This window comes from Buteo buteo, chromosome 26 (genome assembly GCF_964188355.1).
Source record: "Buteo buteo chromosome 26, bButBut1.hap1.1, whole genome shotgun sequence".
Lineage (NCBI taxonomy): Eukaryota > Metazoa > Chordata > Aves > Accipitriformes > Accipitridae > Buteo > Buteo buteo.
Window position 1 is genome coordinate 17,283,420 of NC_134196.1, and position 19,678 is coordinate 17,303,097.

Here is a 19,678-nt window from a genome sequence, read left to right on the forward strand (position 1 = left end):
CTCTGGTATCTTGCAACCCTCACCGTCTTTCTTCCCTCAGTCTCATCCTTTTTTTGCCAAGGTCCCTTTTGTTGTCCTGCTTATCTCTGGATCAAAATAGGGCATGGAGTTGACAATTTTTCCAAATGAGAAAAGATTAGGAATTAAAAACCGAAGAACTACAATCTCTCCCACAAGTTGGACAGTGGAATAAGGAAATAATTAAAATACTGGCAACCTGCCTAATGTGTCAGGAACCCTTCCTTGGCTTCAAGATGTTTTGCTCTCTTTGCTCCATTAGCGCTAGAAATAGAACACAACAAAAAACTTCTAGCGCCAATTACTACTGGACTGAAGCAGATGAATTTAAAGTGTCAAGAATTGGTTAAATATAGATAAAATGCGAATTACTTCCCTTTGAACTCCAAGAGCAGGCAAGCAGCTGCGATGTGAAATTCTGATAAAACATTGGTGCATGTCTTGGCTTCCCTTAAGATATAATTGCCACATGAGTTTGGAAATAAACTCAGACGTTTACTTAGAAATGAACACATGAATAGCAGCATATTTCTTCTACTGATGACAAAGTAACACACTGAACCGTTTTTCAGACTTTTGACTTGCATTCCGTTAGAATTTTTTAGGAGCTGCAGCCTCTTTTATAAGAATCTAGGCTGACTGGTAAAGACTTCTTTCAGCTGTTTGTTGCAGTTCCTTGAAATCCTGCAGGAGTGCCAAGGGATCCACTGACTACAGGTTGAAAAACACCACTCTAGATTATTGCTCCATAGTTTTGTAGCTTGTGTAGAAAGAAAGATTGTACTAGAGGAAAACGACAGCAGCGACACTACACTATTGCAGATACTCAAGCTTCCTCTAAGTGCTGTGTACTACTGTACAGAAGGCTACCTCAGATCCTCAGTATGGAAATTTATTGTAAATTTGGTCTAATAAGGTCCACCTCTAAGCAGGGCTCAACTCAATGCTCAGTTGTGACAACTGTACTTCCAGTCTCAGCTGAATGGAGTACATTTGCATTGTACTGCAACTGCATGATGCTTCAGATAAAATGGGTGGATGATAGTCACAGGAATTTCATGTTAGACATACAATTCAGATTATTTGGATTTAGATTATTTGTCCTCTTAGAGTATCTACAAAGCATATGGAATGCCAGCTCCTAAAAATCCAGGTATTCTGAAACATACCTTATTCCAGATCTATAGCAGCCACTGTCACTGTGAATATCATCCACTATCAGCAAACTAAAACCCAGTGTTTTTGTATGTTTTGGGTTTTTGTGGGTATTTTTGTGGTTTTTGGTTTGGTTTGTTTTTTTACACAGAAGGGATCCAAGAAAACTGAAAAAAACACAGAAGTGATCTTGTATGAGACATGTTCCAGAACTAGATAGTAGTGTTACACAAATGAATATTACTGAGCAGTACAGCTGCACTGGCTTTTGAATTCCTGCATGAGAATAAATATCAGCATGCTATATGGGTTCAAAGACAGAAAACTGGCTAATACCCCACCTTTGGTATGCCAGTGTTGTGTATGCAGTAACACCGCTCAGCTGCACACACTGAAGATAATAGCACACGCTCATTTCTGATGTACAAGAACAGTAACATGCCTTTGACTACATTTAACAAAAAACATTGAAACTGTTTGTTGTACAGGTAGTGTCATAAACACACAATATTATACTTCTGCCATCTTTTGGAGTTGACAAGTTTCAGCAGATTTTGAGAAATCAGATAAGCTACAAGCAGATTCATGTTTAAGGCCTGGTGTTCAGAATATGCAGCTCTAAGTACAGGTAGTGAATGCTCCTGCAGCAGAACTTCAGAAAGGTATGTCCCAAGACCAAAAAGAAAGTGATTTTGATATCTGATATTAAAGGGGAAATATATTGCTATGAAATATTTTCAAGAAAGAGTTCTCTATTTTCACCTTGAAATATAAACTTTTATTCCACAGTGTTTCATTAGCTTTATGGCCACTTTCTTGGAAATGAAATGTCAATCAAATAAATAGTTCACATTTTCAAAACACTTACCAGGATGCATCTTAATGATTGTGCTAAACTTGGTGATTTTGCTATAATCATACTTCTCTTCTTTAGTCTACGTAATAAATTACCCTGTACCATACAGCTTCCATTCTTCTCTTTTCTTCAAACACAACTGTTGTACTCATGTTAGATTTTAACAAGTTCACATGCTCAAAGATATTCTCCTAAAAAAAGAAAAAAAATCTATCAGGTCACACACCAACATGGAAATTGTAAAAATGATAACAAAATTGTTGTCATCCTTACAGACTACCATCCTGCTAAGTCAACATCTCTCAAAATTGTTAAGGATGAAGGGTCAAACGTAGCTCTTGCCCAAGCTAGCACAATTCTGTTGACTTCAAAAGGAATGCATCTGCCTTGTGAGATTTCTTTTGTATAAAAGCTCTCTTGGAAGGTTAATGGAAATTAGACTTTCAATCTATTCTAGATTTTCAAAAGGGACAATTTATCCTTTAGCATTTGGCAAAAATGAATTTTCCAAAGTATTAATGAATTTCTGTCTCATCCATGCTTTGAAGTTTCGATACCACTCTATAAGCTTTTTTCTCCTCTGAATCTTTTCTTGTAAGCTCATTTTTTTTTCTTTCTCTAGAACAGCAGGAAGCTCTTTCCAGTTCTTAATAAAGATAAATGGAGCCCCCATGGTTTTTAATAATTGTAATGGAGCACTGTGGTACACTGATGAATTTCCGCAATCACCCGATGTCATTACATCTTCTATAACAGGCAGAGATCCATATGAACAAGCTTCATAAATTCTATAGCATTCTGTATTTATTCCCACTGGGCACAATGTCAAATCACTCTGCAGCAAGGCATCTTGATAGTTTTTGAAACTTTCATCTGTTTCTTGAGGCTGCCACCTAGGAAAGTAAAGGGATTGAAAATTAACATTTTTCCCACAGGCACTGCAACCTAAAAATAGATCTATGCTTTAATTCCAATTATTTATAAAACCAAAAAATGCTGTCAATGTAAGAATTTTATATTATACACACAATCAAGAGGCTTTTACTTTTAGTCTTAACTATTCTTCAAGTGTCTGCTAAAAATTTATTGAAAATGTCACTGTTAAAAATAGACTAACACTTTTTAGGTATGGTCCTTTTAGGAAATTATTAATACTTAGAAGTGTAAGAAGCAAACTGAAACACCATTTTAAATCTTCTGCGTGACTTGGATGATGCATATGTCAATTTACTTCACAGCACAGTTCAGAAATAGACATACAGAGAGACACTCAATGGACTTCTAAATGAATTTTTTTGGGCCTCAAATACATTAAAACAGTAGAGGTTTGCTCTTCAAAAGTTAGCATGTAAAGCAATCCGTTAACCTGAATCCATCTGCCTGTAGTGCCTCAGAATGTCTGTGAGATAGGAGCTTATATCACAGATACAATCCATCTCCTAAGATTCTTCATCAGGCTGGCTGAGGTCTTCCTAAGCACTGCTGTGCCTGCTATCAAACATTTTACAGGTGTTGCTTGGCAAAATTAAGAAATACAATCAGAACCCTATTCCTGAAAGTCAAAAGATCTGTTCCACCTACTTGAAATAAAAAAGAGCCATGTCATACAGGTTAAATCCACTCTCCTATACAGAACACAACAAAACACAGCTTTCTTTTTCTTCTACTAAGATATTAATACACACAAGGTGCAAGACTAGTTCTTCTCCCACCATAATCAGATGTATATAAGAAAAAAAAAAAAGATGATCTTTATATGTAGCATACATAGGAGATTTCTGTATGTATTTAAAAATATGCTTTATGTAAAATACAGCAACACGAAGGCTGTTAATTTATGAAGACCTATACAAAGAGTCTCAGCAATGTTCTCTGTTTTAATTATGACTGGTCATCTTTATTTGTACTATTTTTTAACACTCAAGAAAGGATTGGTAATAATGAACCAGGCAAAAAAGTCTGAATATTTTCATGAAGTAAATCGAACTCTTACTGTTCTCTGGCTGCAATCCAGCAAAGTTTGTCAAGCCCATCCTGCTTCAGAACTTCCATTAGGGTTTCCCTAGAAGAGTTCTTATAAACTGTTCCTAAGAAATTACACAGATACGATCTTGGATCACGTAGCATTGACCAGCTGGGTTCTACAACAGGAAAATTTCTGTAGCTGTAAAAACAGTGTATATGTTAGACAACTATGTATTTTACATCAAAGAAAAAACATTTTGCACCATTTCATCTTTACTGCAGCAGATTCTAAGACTAAAACCACCTGTGTTGCCAATCCACATCTATAAACACAGACCCACAGGCAAACCAGCCCAAGTCCTGTCCTAAAAGTTAGTCTTTATTCCCTTTGCCCCCATCACTTTCTTCAGAGACTTTCCATAAAATTTATGTCTTCTTTTGACATCAGAGTTATTATGTATGCATGTTGTCCAGCTATCTCAAAGGGGTAAAAGAATCCTCGCTCATGAGATGGTGGGGCTCATAGAGAGGGCTTTAAACTAGGTTTGAAGGGGGTAAGGGATAAAACTAGGTGCACCAGAGATGAGCCTGGGGACAGCGTGCCGATGTTAGGGGTGGATTCAATAACCCAGCTCAAATGCATCTGTGCCAATGCAGGCAGCATGGGCAATAAACAGGAGGAGCGGGAGGCCATCGTGCAGCAGGATATATCTATGACTTAGTTGCCATCACGGAAACATGGTGGGACGACTCCCATGACTGGAGTGCTGCAATGGATGGCTACAAGCTCTTCAGAAGGGATAGGCAAGGTAGAAGAGGTGGTGGGGTGGCTCTCTATGTTAGGGAATGTTTTGACTGTACAGAGCTACACGATTCTGATGACAAGGTGGAGTGCTTATGGGTGAGGATGAGAGGGAAAGCCAATAAGACAGATATTGTGCTGGGAGTCTGTTATAGACCACCCAACCAGGTTGAAGAGACGGATGAATCATTCTACAAGCGGCTGGCAGTAGCCTCAGAATCGTGTGCCCTTGTCCTCGTGGGGGACTTTAACTTTCCAGACATCTGCTGGAAATACAACACAGCAGTGAGTAAACAATCTAGGAGGTTCCTGGAGTGTGTGGAAGATAACTTCCTGACACAGCTGGAGGGTGAGCCAACCAGGGGAGGAGCCTTGCTAGATCTGTTGTTTACGAACAGGGAAGGACCGGTGGGAGGTGTGATGGTCAGAGGCCGTCTTGGGCTTAGTGACCGTGAAATGATAGCATTTTCAATTCTTGGTGAAGCAAGGAAGGGGGTCAGCAAAACCACCACTATGGACTTCCAGAGGGCAAACTTTGGCTTCTTCAAGGCACTGGTTGAGAGAGTCCCTTGGGAGATGGTCCTAAAGGGCAAAGGGGTCCAGGAGGGACGGACATTCTTTAAGAAAGAAATCTTAATGGCTCAGGACCAGGTTATTCCCATGTGCCACAAGTCGAACAGCCGAGGAAAACGACCGGCCTGGCTGAACGGGGAGCTTTTGCTAGGAGTCAAGAAAAAAAGGAGAGTTTATCATCTCTGGAGGAAAGGGCGGGCAACTTGGGAGGAGTACAGGGATCTTGTTAGATCATACAGAGAGAAAATTAGAAAGGCAAAAGCTCAGCTAGAACTAAATCTGTCCACTATTGTAAGGGACAACAAAAAAAAAAATGTTTTTAAAAGTATGTTAACAGTAAAAAGAATCCCAAGGAGAATATCTTTAATGGATACAGAAGGGAACGTAGCAACCAGAGATGAGGAAAAGGCCGAGGTACTTAATGCCTCCTTTGCCTCAGTCTTTAATAGTGAGTCTAGTTATCCCCAGGGTACTCTACCCCTCGAGCTGGAAGGTAAGGATGAACAGCAGAACATACCCCCCTTAATCCAGGAGGAAATAGTTAGGGACCTACTACGCCATCTGGACACTCACAAATCTATGGGACCTGATGGGATCCATCCAAGAGTACCGAGGGAACTGGCGGAGGTCCTTGCCAAGCCACTCTCTATCCTCTATCAGCGTTCCTGGTCAACAGGGGAGGTCCCAGAGGACTGGAGGCTTGCCAATGGGACTCCCATTTATAAGAAGGGTCGGAGGGGGGAATCCAGGGAACTACAGCCCTGTCAGCCTGACCTCAGTACTGGGGAAGATTATGGAACAGTTTGTCTTGAGAGCACTCAGATGGCAAGTCCAGGATAAGAAGGGGATCAGGCCCAGTCAGCATGGGTTTACGAAAGGCAGGTCCTTCTTGACCAACCTGATCTCCTTCTATGACCAGGTGACCTGCCTAGTGGATGAGGGAAAGGCTGTGGATGTTATCTTCCTCGACTTCAGCAAGGCCTTTGACACTGTCTCTCATGGCATACTCCTTGAGAAACTGGCATCTTGTGGCCTGGATGGGTGCACTCTTCACTGGGTGAAAAACTGGCTGGATGGCCGAGCCCAGAGGGTTGTGGTGAATGGGGCGAAATCCAGTTGGCGGCGGGTCACAAGCGGTGTTCCCCAGGGCTCGGTGTTGGGCCCCGTGCTCTTTAATATCTTTATTGATGATTTGGATGAGGGGATTGAGTGCACCCTCAGCAAGTTTGCAGACGACACCAAGTTGGGAGGCAGGGTCGATCTGCTTGAGGGTAGGGAGGCTCTACAGAGAGATCTGGACAGGCTGGATCGATGGGCTGAGGCCAATCGTATGAAGTTCAACAAGGCCAAGTGCCGGGTCCTGCACTTCGGTCACAGCAACCCCATGCAGCGCTACAGGCTTGGGGAAGAGTGGCTGGAAAGCTGCCTGGCAGAAAACGACCTGGGGGTGCTGGTTGACAGCCAACTGGATATGAGCCAGCAGTGTGCCCAGGTGGCCAAGAAGGTCAACGGCATCCTGGCCTGTACCAGAAATAGTGTGGCCAGCAGGAGCAGGGAGGTGATTGTTCCCCTGTACTTGGCACTGGTGAGGCCGCACCTCGAGTCCTGGGTTCAGTTTTGGGCCCCTCAGCACAAGACAGACATTGAGTTGCTGGAGCGTGTCCAGAGAAGGGCAACCAAGCTGGTGAGGGCCTGGAGCACAAGGCTTATGAGGAGCAGCTGAGGGAACTGGGGCTGTTTAGTCTAGAAAAGAGGAGGCTGAGGGGAGACCTTATCGCTCTCTACAACTGCCTGAAGGGGGGGTGTACTGAGGTGGGTACTGGTCTCTTCTGTCAAGTAACTAGTGATAGGACAAGAGGAAATATCCTCAAGTTGTGCCAGGGGAGGTTTAGATTGGATATTAGGAAAAACGTCTTCACTGAAAGGGTTACCAAGCACTGGAACAGGCTGCCCAGGGAAGTGGTTGAGTCACCATCCCTGGAGATATTCAAAAAGCAAGTGGACAGGGTACTTCAGGACATGGTTTAGTGGGCATGGTTAATGGCTGGACTCGATGATCTTGAAGGTCTTTTCCAACCTAAATGATTCTATGTTACAAAATGTCCTTGAGAAACATGCTTTTTCAAAAGGAGCTGTTCTTGACGCAACCGCTAGTTTTGACTGACATGGCCAGGCTAATGGGAACTATGGAATTTAAGTTCAGCCACCTTAATCTCTGGGCATGCTTATCAACTGAGAATACCACTGGTAACCTCTCAAAGGAAAACCTCACTTTGATCTGAGTGGACTTCATTAACCTAATCTTTTGGCTACTAAATAGCTTGTCGTACAAGCTATTTAACTTGTCTTTTTGGACTCAACAAAACCAATGCAAGGTCCTGGAATCCAATGTAAACTCTATGCCGTCCTTTTAGACATGTTTTCACCACATTGGGCATTTTTCTTTTTTTGACTGATTCCTCAAATCTTACATCACTAATTTTGGTCAGCATGACAGCCAGTGAAACACTGCTTCAGCTGAAGGGCTAGCATTAACTTTTCCATTGCATAAAGTCAGTATTTTTTTCTGGAACAGATGAATGTTAAAAAAGTTTCTGCTCCTTTGCATTCTCAAACTAAGACACATATTCCTTCTAATGTTATTATTTCTGATGGATCACTGTTCTACTTCCCTGTTGTTCCTTTTTTTGTAAGAAAAGCTATACCCCTATCCCAATTCTTTACTGGTTTCAAAGGTAGTCTCTATTTCACAGTGATTTCTTCATTGCCATTAATGGTTCTGAAGATATATTCAATTTCTTCACCTTCCCAAATTTTGATGGAACAGTCCTTTCCTCATTATTCTCCTGCATGATGAATGTTAATTCACTTACTTTCAGAAAACCATTTTTTCTTCATGCCAGATAATTTTGCAGGATTCTACATCTTTGTTCTCCCTCTTCATTTGAAAAATCTGGTGCATTTGCATACCTTTAACCACAATTTTTAAAACCACTGGCATGCAAGGGCTGCAAAGCCCCATTCTGATAACTGATCTATCTTTCCCCACCCAGCTTTGTACCCCAGTTTACTGTTGTAACTGTTGTTGCTTTCTGTTATTTGTCACCTTAATCTTTGCATCTCAAAACTCAACTTCTTTTTGCTTAGGAACCTCCAATGCCATCGATTCTCTGACATCATCAAGAATCCAAATTTAGTGCATTTCAGTGACACTGTGAGCAAGTTCAAGCTATGTATAAAAACTCCATACAGTTTGCCAACTGGCTCAATACAGGATATTGAATTAAAATTCAACACAAGATATGAAAATACTCCTGTATTCTTTTCATCTTATATTACCATGATAAGTAGCTAAAACCCTATTAACTCTGTTAACAAGGAGTAAAAATGCATCTAACTGAAGCAAACCTTTATCTACTCCACATAAATAGTTTCAGCAGTAAGTATAACAAAAATGTTTTTGTAAGTAAGCAGTTAAACCAGCTTACATTACTGTGATACTGGAGTATATTAATTCCAAATGGGAGGCACACAGTTTCCTTTTGAGAGTCATAACAGTGGTTAAAAAAGTACCACCAGTACCATCCCTTTCCTTTCCTAAACAAGCAGTAGTTGGAACTTAATTACATAATTATCTTTTAAATCCCCATGTTACTCATACATATTACATCAGCATTTATGATAAATCTCAAGAGCAAATCTACTGAAGAAAAAATAAACAAAACAGAAAACCCCACCAGACACAGGTTCATTTTTTTTTAAAGCTACCTTAATCCTAGCATTCTTTTCCTGTTATAATTTTTATTCCTAAATGCAATTTCCAAAGATTCCAATGCTTGATTTAGAAAATCATTAATAGGATCATGTTCTACAATTTACTTACTATAATCGTTTTGGGTATCAGCAGTAACATTCAGACATATTTTCTATACTTCATGCATAACAATTAAGTTTCAATTGTAATTTATGTCTATAGCACTTACGTAGCAACTCCTAAAGGCCACTGGAAAATATCTTCTTCATTTACCAATGCATAGTCATATGTAACAAACAGTAGATTTACAAATCCTCCATTTCTTTTCAGGTATGGTTGAATCCATTCATTGTTGCACTGCTCATTTCCAAGCAGCACAACTGCTATGTGCTGTATTTTGTGAGTCTGAATTAATGTTTGTGCGTAATGCAACCATTGAGTGGCATAAGTGATCTTCGCTTTTTCTCTTCCATTCAGAACTAGCACAACATTTTCAGCCTCAACAGAGAAGTAGCCAGGAACTACAGATGGACCAGTGATGAAACTGTGAAAACCAAAATACAAATAGTAAGCACCCTTAAGACAAATCATTGACCTTAATCCTCTAAACATCCCTCCTACACAGTCTCTACTCCAGAGATTTTTCTTTTTTAATTCATTAAAGTAAATGCAATATACTGCAAAGTAACTGTGCAACTGTAACCATTTCTGTCGTTAGTATCTACAGCTTAACACAGGAAACAAGCTGCCTTCATCTTTACTCAAGAAAAAGGAGATTTAGGCTTAAATGAAAATAAAGTATTTTGTCAGTAAATCAGAACTATTATCATATTCAAACATGAAAATGTGGGTAAATCAATCAACTCTGAAAAAAGGAAATACTTTGATGTTCACTAAAGGCAAAACTTTTTCTTATTTCCAGTAATAACCAATGAATACTGTATTAGAACAAGAGAGAGGCCCTCCCAAAAACCTGTAAGAGTATACTAAGACAGGTATCATTATGAGGGACAGTTAGCTGGTCTGGCATACTACTTTTCTCTGTAATTTTGGTTCAGTTAAGGTTAGACCAAAAAAACACTGTGCCATCTGAGTAGAATCTATAACATACGAAGTACCTGTCTAAATGTAAACTTATGTTGCTTGTGTGACCCAGATCAAACTTAAGGCTCCGATATAAGCTAGTAAGCACAAAGATTTCAGGTAGAAAATTGCATTACTAGATCTTGCACAATGTATTTAACAGAGGAATTTCAATCATGTAGCAAAATCACTAAATCACTGATCATCTACAAGTATCTGCGAACAGCCACTTATGAACTGCAATGAAGCAAACCAGTTTGCCAGCTCCTGCTCTTCAGTTAACTGCTGTGTTAACAGCCTACTGACTGAACTCAAAGGATTAGCCATTACACAGCTTGGGAAAAAGTGGAGGGGAAAAAAACTAGCAATGTTTGGGGTTTTTTTTCCCCAAAAGTCAATGAAGTGTTACGTTTTCTTGCTCTACTGCATTACTACAGCTTTTCAGCTACAACCAAAACTTAATTTAGAATGGCCATGAGTTTTAACTCATGAAGTGCTGAGATTGACAGCTAGTTTCAGTTCAAGTGTGCTTAGTGAGGAAAAGAAAATTCACAGCAAAAGCTGTAAAAAACTACTCCAGTGAGGTTATCTGAAGCATACTGTCCTTAGGCAAGCATATTCTAAACCTGAGTTAAGCTGACATGCTGCTGCCATGGGAGTGGCATATTTTGGAGCCAAAATTCATGAGACTCATGACTGGAATCAAGATTTCTAATAGATTAAATGTAAGTCAGGTCAAGACTTAAATCCAAAGTCAGTTTAACAAACAATGAGAAAATATTCACTGGGAATCGTAAGAAAACACCTTGAGCATCAGAATGCCTAAAATAGTGAATAGGATACGTAGTTGATCCAGTGATCACCTTGTAAAAAAAGACCTGGGGGAAAAGGGTTTTATCTATGGACAGAGTGTCCTGAGGTTACCAACTTTACAGTAATAACAGGATGTACAAGTGGGGAAGCAATGACCTGTGTGGAGGAAAATAATAAGTTTAACAGCATAAAATTACAGTGGGGAAAAAAGAAACACTACGGAAACCCCATACTTAAATAATAAAAACATAAGGCTAAGGTTGTACTATTAACTCCAGTCAGAACACAATCAGGACTGGGAAATGTAAGGGAGATTACAGAAGCTGCAAAATAAAGGCAGTAGTACTAAGAGATTTTCACTACGCACATGAAGGCTAGATCAAGGACACTATGGGGAGATTACATTTTTTTGACTCAATAAATGACTTGCTTCCTATGAAGTCCCTGTTTTTCCTTACTAGTCTTTGAACCCATATGAAAAGATGCTGTTCCAGACTGGGTCTTCCAGACCTAGTTCCAAAGGTGTTAGTCAGACAGCCATTCTGTAATGGCAATATGATGAAGTTTAACAGTGCAGCAGGAGAGAACATACCAAATACACCCAACGTAGAGATACTCCATGCGCAATAAAGCAATTACTTAAATATGAGAAAACCTAGAAAAGAACTCGAAAAGGAGCAGCCAAAGTAACAAGAAGCTTGCAAGGAGCTTGTAGGCTGTTCAAAAACACTGTAGGTGAAGCCCAGGCATGCTGTGTGCCTCAACCCAAAAAGGAAACACAGGCCCCCCAAAACCTGTATGGCTTAATAGAAAAGTTAAGGAGGCTGTCAAACAGCACAGTCAGCATTGAAAACAATGAAAAGCTTGCCCAAACAAGGAGGACACCAAAGCTCATAAAATACTACTTATGAAATGCAAACAGAAAATTAAGGCTAAAAGCAGTTTGAAAAGCACCTTGTAAAGGATGTTCTGGTTGACAGGTAAAGGTTCTTTAAATATATGAAAAATAAAATATATAAAAAATATGCTAAAAAGACAGCTACAGAACTGGAGGGACAACAGTTTAAAAAGGGTTTAAAATGGGATGGCAAAGCCATAGCAGAAAAGATTCCCACACCTAACTCATTCTCTTCAGCAAGAAATAAAGGTAAAAGACCACAAGTATATCGAATGGAGGATTTGGACCTGGATGGCATTCACTTGAGAGTTCTGAAGGAACACAAACATGAAATTGCAGAACTGCTGGCAAAGGTGTGCAGCTGTCATTATGAAGAGACACTATGCCTGGTGAGAAGGCCTCTGCCAGTGTCACTCCCATCTACTAAAACAACTTGAGGGGACTCTGGAGCAGACCAGTCAGTATTAATCTCCTCTCTGGAAGAGTCTGTAATAAATAGTAACATCACTGGATCTTATCAAAAGGTAAGATTACTGATCACATACATGGATAAACACTGCTGGAAATGAGTAATCCTGTCTCACTAATCTGATGGAGATCTATGAGTGTGTCAATAAGAATACAGATAAATGGGAAGCAGTAGACATAAGTGTATTTGGATTTTCAAAAAGCTTCACCAAAGGCTATTAAGGAAACTAAATTGCCACAAGTTATTGTTGGCAGAATCCTTTGGCAGGTAAAGAAAGCTTTGCTGGTTAACTTTGTTTACCAAAATGCAGTCATTCCACCATGAACCAGGATGGTTGCAATTTGCGTAACGAGGGCAGGAGAATGGACTTAAGAACTGCTGAACAACTGGGGTTAACAGGGGCTGGGGGAAGGCAACACTGAATGTTCATAAAATAGAGAGGGTGTGACTCTCAGTGGAACAGAAATTTAGGAATGCTCTTACTTAAAGGTAAGAGATAAGAAGTTTGGCACTCCCTACTCTACAACATCCTCCTAGATGACAGGAAAGAAGGATGTGAATTGCTTTGGGCCAAGGCAAGTGCTAGGACGACAAGTCACTAAAATCCACAGCTATGTAGTTCCTTCTCCACTTGCGTTTTTAAATAAATGTCCCTGCATTTCATGCAGAAGTTGATACTTACAGTATTCTTTAGGCAACTTCTTTGGTAAAAGCTTGAAGTCATCAAAATCTATGATAAATATGTGTATTCTCCATCACAAATATACGAAATGCGCTTACTCGTGCAACTGTGTACAAGTGACATTTTGGCATTTTTGTGTCTTTAGATTTGGTATTGTTTAAAAACATTCATGAGAGCTCTACATTTTAACAATCATTAGACTTACCACAAAAACTGCACAGCAGCACATATTGTCCAAATATGTCACCTCAGCTAGTTCCCTCTAGCCTCATCTAGTAATCAAATGGAGATAATTTACCTCAGCCTGGCAATAAAGAAGTCAACAAGTCTAGAAAATCTTATAACCAGTGAGCAGCCAAAATCATGTACTAATTCTTCCTCACAAAAAAAATACAAAATAACATTTCCAATTTGAGTGAAAAGTAGAACTTCAGCTATTTCATTTCAGAATCCTAATCATTAAAATAAGTTATATTTGCACATTTTCTGTATTTTACACAACAGGTTCCTCCTAGCCTGCCAAATTTTAACCTCTGTTACATTGCTACCAAACTTAAACTTTATATTTTTATAAGATCTAGCATGTAAGTTCAAGTTTAAAATAAAGACTCTATTATCCCTGGTTCCTCTAAACATAACGAGAAGATATTTAAATACTAGCATAGAATTCTTTGAGAGATGTATAGCCTAAGGAACCATGTGAGGTTATTATTCATGTGAAACAGGCACACGAGAGAGAAAATAATCATAATCAGTCAAGTGACAGACTCATTAAGTGCCAAAAATTATTTTCATATTATAAACATGAAAAGCAAGGGCTTGAAAAAAATCCTTTTGTCCATACCAAGAAGACAATCTGGCTGGTAGAGTGTCATTGATTCTATAGCTTCTGAGATTTTAATTCTGGAAACAAAGAAGTCTCTTCCCACCAAGACAACGCTGCAGGCACTGGTCCCCATTCAAAGAAAGTATTGTATCCTTTCTCCAAATTTGTGAATGGAAAGGTCTATTGCTCTGTCAAGGACACTACCAAGATGCAGCATCATCATTCATAGTTGATTCCCTAATCTTGTAGGATCAGGTTATATTTGCAGACAAGGAATACAGCTATTTTTTTAAAGAGTATGTCATTTAATCTATTTTCTTAGATGTAAGACAGACTCTTCAATAATTGCTATGTTTAAATCAAGTCTACACATCTTTCTAGAAAACATTTTTTAATCACTTATGAATGTGATGTAGGTGTTACTGAAAAGATTCTATGGCCTGTACCATGTGCACAGCCAGATATATTGATAAACAATTCAAAGTGATAAAAAACTTTAGTGAGCACTTAAAAAACCCCTTTCAATTCACAATCACATATTTACTTCAAACATTATCTGCAAATTTCAACTAGAACCCCATCTTATTGTGTGAGGAAAAACACCTTTCTGAAGCAACACATTTTTCGGAAGTTAAATTCACTTAAGCGTGTGTCACTTATGCTTTAAAAGAAAACTTTAACAGATGGGTACTGGTTCAAGTGACTAAATGTTGTAGGAGAGCTACTACTGCAGACTGGCAAACTGGCCAAATAGATGAAAAATCCTTCAGCTTTCACTGTATCTTTACAGAAAGCCTTAAAAATGGTATTAAATAGGACCTTGGAGAAAAGTTCTATATCATTCACTAAATAATATAAGTAATATAAAATAATATAAAACATTTGACAGTAGTCTTAAAACATGCATGATCACAGATCAAAATCCATTTTTAAAGCAAACAATGCTTCAAGTGTAATCTTCCTTTACATATAAAATTTTGCTTACCAAATCAATTAGTTAACCAGATGCTAGGTCTCACAGATTGTTTTTGTTATAAATAGAAACAAATTATGGTTTTGATACAAGCCTATTTATGAATGAATGAGTGAAGTCCCTTTTCCCCGAGTACAATAGAAATCAATCAGCAGGAGACAGCTTCTTGCCTCAACTCCATGCTTCCTTCAGTCAATTACAAGCCCCAAATCCCAGTTCTTAGACTTTTCTCAGGGTTGTATTTCCCCCGCTCCTGAGCTCTCTTGGCTGCCCTCCCCCTCCGCATTAAGTCTTTCCACATTTCTTTCAAATAAAGACATCTTCATAAAACAGCAGATGAAATTGTTCCCTAGTTTTCTATTTTTTAATAGTGACATGTTTGGGCTACAATTTGCTGGTTTTATCAAGTATGTGTTTCCATAAATAAAAGTAACCATTCTTTCTGTTAATTTTGAAGAAGAAGTTGTTTCCATATTCCATAGTTATTGTCCTGGTTTCAGCTGGGATAGAGTTAACTGTCTTCCTAGTAGCTGGTACAGTGCTACCTTTTGAGTTCAGTATGTGAAGAATGTTGATAACACTGATGTTTTCAGTTGTTGCTCAGTAGTGTTTAGACTAAGTCAAGGATTTTTCAGCTTCTCATGCCCAGCAAGCGGGGAGGTTGGCACGGGACACAGCCAGGGCAGCTGACCCAAGCTGTCCAACAGGGTATTCCATACTGTGTGATGTCACATCTCCTATAGGAACTGGGGAGTGGGGGCGCAAAATTGCCGCTTGGGGACTAACTGGGTGTTGATCAGCAGGTGGTGAGCAATTGCACTGCGCATCATTTGTACATTCCAATCCTTTTATTATTACTGTTGTCATTTTATTAGTGTTATCATTATTAGTTTCTTCTTTTCTGTTCTATTAAACCTTTCTTATCTCAACCCACGAGTTTTACTTCTTTTCCCGATTTTCTCCCCCATCCCACTGGGTGGGTGGGGGGGGGCGAGTGAGCAGCTGCGTGGTGCTTAGTCGCTGCCTGGGGCTAAACCACGACATTATCAAAACATGCCAAAATTAAAGTGTTTGCAACTGATATTAAAATAACTGCAACTTTGAGATAGACAAAATAATGCACCATGCAATCATGGTCTTTAACTTTCCAATTGATCCTTTGTTAAAAGTTAACACAATTGAAGTCAACATCATGCAGCTAGTACCTGAAACATGTTTTTCCTGCTTTTTGGCTTCCTTCTCTCCACTGCGCAGTCACATCAGCTGGCTCAAGGCGCCCTCCAAAAATATGTTGCCAAAGGTAAAGACCTACATAAATGAAGATACGATGGAGAATTTGAATGCACAGATCTCGTCTACTCTACAATCCTAGCAAATAAAAGTAAAGTTATTTCTGGGAAATGAAAAAGCATAACAACATAAGAACTTGGGAAAAAAATGTCAGAGCTTCTTATATAATATGGACATTGCTTCCCAAATTCTGTATGACTTCAAATTAGTTAATTTTTCACACATCAGGGCATTTAAAAAGATTCTTTGGTTGTCAAAATATCAGTAGATGAAGATATATACCACACTACCGCTTCCGTTAGCATCTCTTTCTGGTACACATACCACCTAAAACTGAGTAAATATTAATCAGCATTTTAAGGACATGCATAGTTCTCTTAAGCTTTTGTGAAACACATCGAATTTTTGTGATGGAATGCATCATCATGTAATATACCAACATGTTCTATAATGCTATGCGGAAGTTCAACTGAAGCTGGAAATTTTACATTTTCAAAAAGGCTAAAATAAGAACAATGATATGTCTTCAGCAGTAGTTAAAGAGCTTGAGAGGACCTTGGCCCCCAGTTTACGTAGAGAGGAAACGCGGTGTCTTCTACAACAGAAGAATTTCCAATTGCATCAGTGGCAGCAGTACTGCAGTAGAGAAAATGCCTTATTTCTCATTGTGTGATGCTTTGTTTCACAGATGCTTTGTTTCACAAAGTGCAAGTGTGACAAAAATAAATATTCCGGTTTAGCTAAATAAAAGGCCTGCCCTTGTGTTGTATTGGAAGCTAAACTGGATTCAAAAAGTAACTATGTTTCCCTGCCATTTGAGCCATTTTCTTTGACAGATGTGAAAAACAGCCTTGAAAAGAACTAATTCAAAGAAACAGGAGTCTAACCACTCTTATATTGGTATTAACATAAATTTAAGTAACAGCTACCATTTACTTAATGCTCTTCACGTACAGATATCCGTATTTAATCATGTACATAAATTTTAGTCATTAAAAAGCGGAGAAAGGTGCTATATCTGGAAGGTTAAGTGATTAACAGACATTGATTGTATCTGCTTACCAACTGCTGCTTTGCCCCAAATCTGTACCCTAAGACTGGTTTGTTCTAGGTGAGATCTTGCATTTTGTATCATCTTAAGATTAGCTTCATATCTCTGCTGAGAAGCAAGCAGCTCGTTTTTCTCGTCCCCTTCCCATGGATTCCACTCTCCATTTCCCAGGGCAGCACGATCTAAGAAACCCAAAAGTGCAATTTACACCAAAAGAACGACCTCACAAGTTCAGGAAATTGACGAGTTTTCTTGAATTCAGAATTTCCACCAGCAGCAGCACCGCCCCCCCGCCGGCCCGCAGCCCCGTGCCTGACCAGCCCCGGGGAAATGGCCGCCGCCCCCAGCGTGGCCCCGGCCCCGGCCCCGGCCCCGGCCCCGGCCCCGCTCTCCCTCAGGCGCCGCTTCCGCCCCCCCCCCGCCGCAGCGGTACCCAGCAGGGCCGCTGGGGGAAGAGGCGCGGCGCCCGGCCTTTCCAGACCGGGGACGGCAGCGGGAGGAGCCGCCGCCGCCGCCGCAGCTGCCGCTCCCCTACGCCGCGGTCGCCGAGGCCTCTCTGGCGCAGGCGGGAGCTGACACAGCGCGCCGGCTCCGCATCGAACCCGCCGCCCCCCGCTCCCCGTCCCCCGCAGCTGCACCGCCGGTCGCGGCCAGGCCGGCCCGCCCGCCGGCGGCAGGGCGGCTCGGAGCGGCCCCGCCGCCGCTCTCACCTCGCGGGCCGCGGCGGTCCCGGTGCGGCGGGCGGGGGGCGGCCGGGCGGCGGGGCCGGAGGAAGACGGTGTAGGCCGCGTACAGGGAGAAGAGGCCGTAAGCGACGATCAGGGCGGAGCACAGCCGCTTGCGAGCGCCCCGCATCCCGCCCGGCGCGGGCGGAGACCCCGGCGGCGGCGGGGCGGGAAGGGCCTCGCTCCGCCCGCGGCCCTGGGCTCCGTCCGGATTTCGGTACCGAGTCCAGGAAACGGCCGCGGCTCGTACGCGGGCGGGCGCCTACAAAGGCCTAGCAAGGACTACTCCTGGTACTCGGTAACAACCCCGGTAGGCTGTAGGCAGACCGAAAGCCCGGTGATGTGTCACGAGAAGGGAGGAGAGATCAGGAGCATCGCTGATGTCTTTGACCTCTGCGCAAACAAGGTAATTACATCTCCTAGAGGAAGCTAAGAAGCAGACGTATCCTACGGCGTAGAAGAGGGTGAAAAGCCTAACAGCAGCAGCTAATGAGACTTGGAAAAATCCTGAACCCAGACCTGGTAAATCAGGAGGCTTAGATTCTTTCTTAGCTCTGAGGTGGCTTGCTGTATGATCATCTCGTCTCGTGGTGTTCCAACGGACTCGTAAAATGGTCATAACCACGCTTCTGAGAGTGTTACGAATCCTGGTTGATATAAAATAGTTGAAGTTCTCTCTGAATGACAGGTACTCAATAAAGACAGGAAGAGTTGTAACAAAAAAGGAGAATCTTTAATAACAAGGATTTTGCGCAGTAAACAATCATTGCAAGTTCTTTAGGTTATGAGGCATCATAAATGGGGAGATAGTGGGGAAGGATATATCATCAGCCTCAATAACTGTGTTTAGAAGTCGGAAGAAGAACAAAAAAAGAGGACAGAAGTGTCAAGTACATTCAACAAGTGCCTATTCTGTTCAAGAGTTCATTACAACAAGTGAAAATTAACCTGGAGTTTCAAAACTAAGATTATGAGTGTGGCTGGAAGCCTAAGTCAAAATACATTGTGCTGTATGTCAGGTAATTTGAATATGAAGCTATAAAAGTAAGCTCTTTTTTCTCTGTGAAAAGTAATTTTTTCTGTACATATTACAATAAAAACACTTCCTGGTACTTGTTTTTACTACTCATGACTGCCTACAATAAATTATTCTTTGGTTTCCGTTACACCCTTCCAACAAAACCTGTTGTTAAATTCTGCAGCATTACTTATCTTAGCCTCTGCTCATTGACTCTTGGGTTGGAATTGATTGACAGAGGTTGCTGGGAAGTTCTAAAAAACTGTATTGACCAACATGTAACATAGGCAGACCTGAGCAAGGTTTTAGAGCACAGCTAGGAATAAAAGAAAGCATCAGTTAGACATCTAACCAGAACATGGAATAAAGGGAGTTGTTGCCAGAACCCCTGCAGCAAGGTTTTGAGGTATAATTACAGCTCTGTTAGTCCTGTTTTCATTAATTACGAAGTTTGCAGAGTATTCTGCTACCACCAGCAGAACATAGTAGGCAGCTGCTGTTGGAATTTTTTTCTTCCACAAAAGCTTGAGTCTCCTGTTAGACTGCACCATACAAGGCTGAATGAAAGGGAGAAGCCTGCAGGAGGCAATTAAAGATCCAAAGCCAGAGGGTGGCCTCCCTACTGGCCACAGATCACAGTGCCCATTCCTGGGCTTTGGCAGAGGTTCTCCTCTGGACAGGTCTCTTGTGATGAGCGAGGTAACAGCCCCTGGTGCTTGTTACTGCT

At 40.9% G+C, this 19,678-nt stretch overlaps 1 protein-coding gene across 4 annotated transcripts; it reads right to left on the reverse strand.

Moving 5' to 3' along the window:
- Nucleotides 1-1,936: 1,936 nt before the first annotated feature.
- RXYLT1 (ribitol xylosyltransferase 1) lies at nucleotides 1,937-18,271 on the reverse strand. Of its 4 annotated transcripts, none has more exons than XR_012654447.1 (7): nucleotides 17,919-18,271; nucleotides 17,220-17,390; nucleotides 16,073-16,175; nucleotides 9,353-9,667; nucleotides 4,023-4,193; nucleotides 2,303-2,922; nucleotides 1,937-2,220 (listed from the first exon to the last, which is right to left on the reverse strand). XR_012654447.1 is itself a non-coding variant. In XM_075057829.1 (7 exons), exons 1-7 carry the CDS (start codon nucleotides 18,061-18,063, stop codon nucleotides 2,207-2,209), a joined length of 1,083 nt encoding a protein of 360 aa, XP_074913930.1. In that variant the 5' UTR covers nucleotides 18,064-18,271; the 3' UTR covers nucleotides 1,937-2,206. The 4 variants fall into 4 exon arrangements, 3 of the variants coding, with proteins under 3 accessions (XP_074913930.1, XP_074913929.1, XP_074913928.1); XM_075057829.1 differs by having other exon boundaries at nucleotides 2,759-2,922; XM_075057828.1 differs by having other exon boundaries at nucleotides 2,772-2,922; nucleotides 17,919-18,269.
- Nucleotides 18,272-19,678: the final 1,407 nt, after the last annotated feature.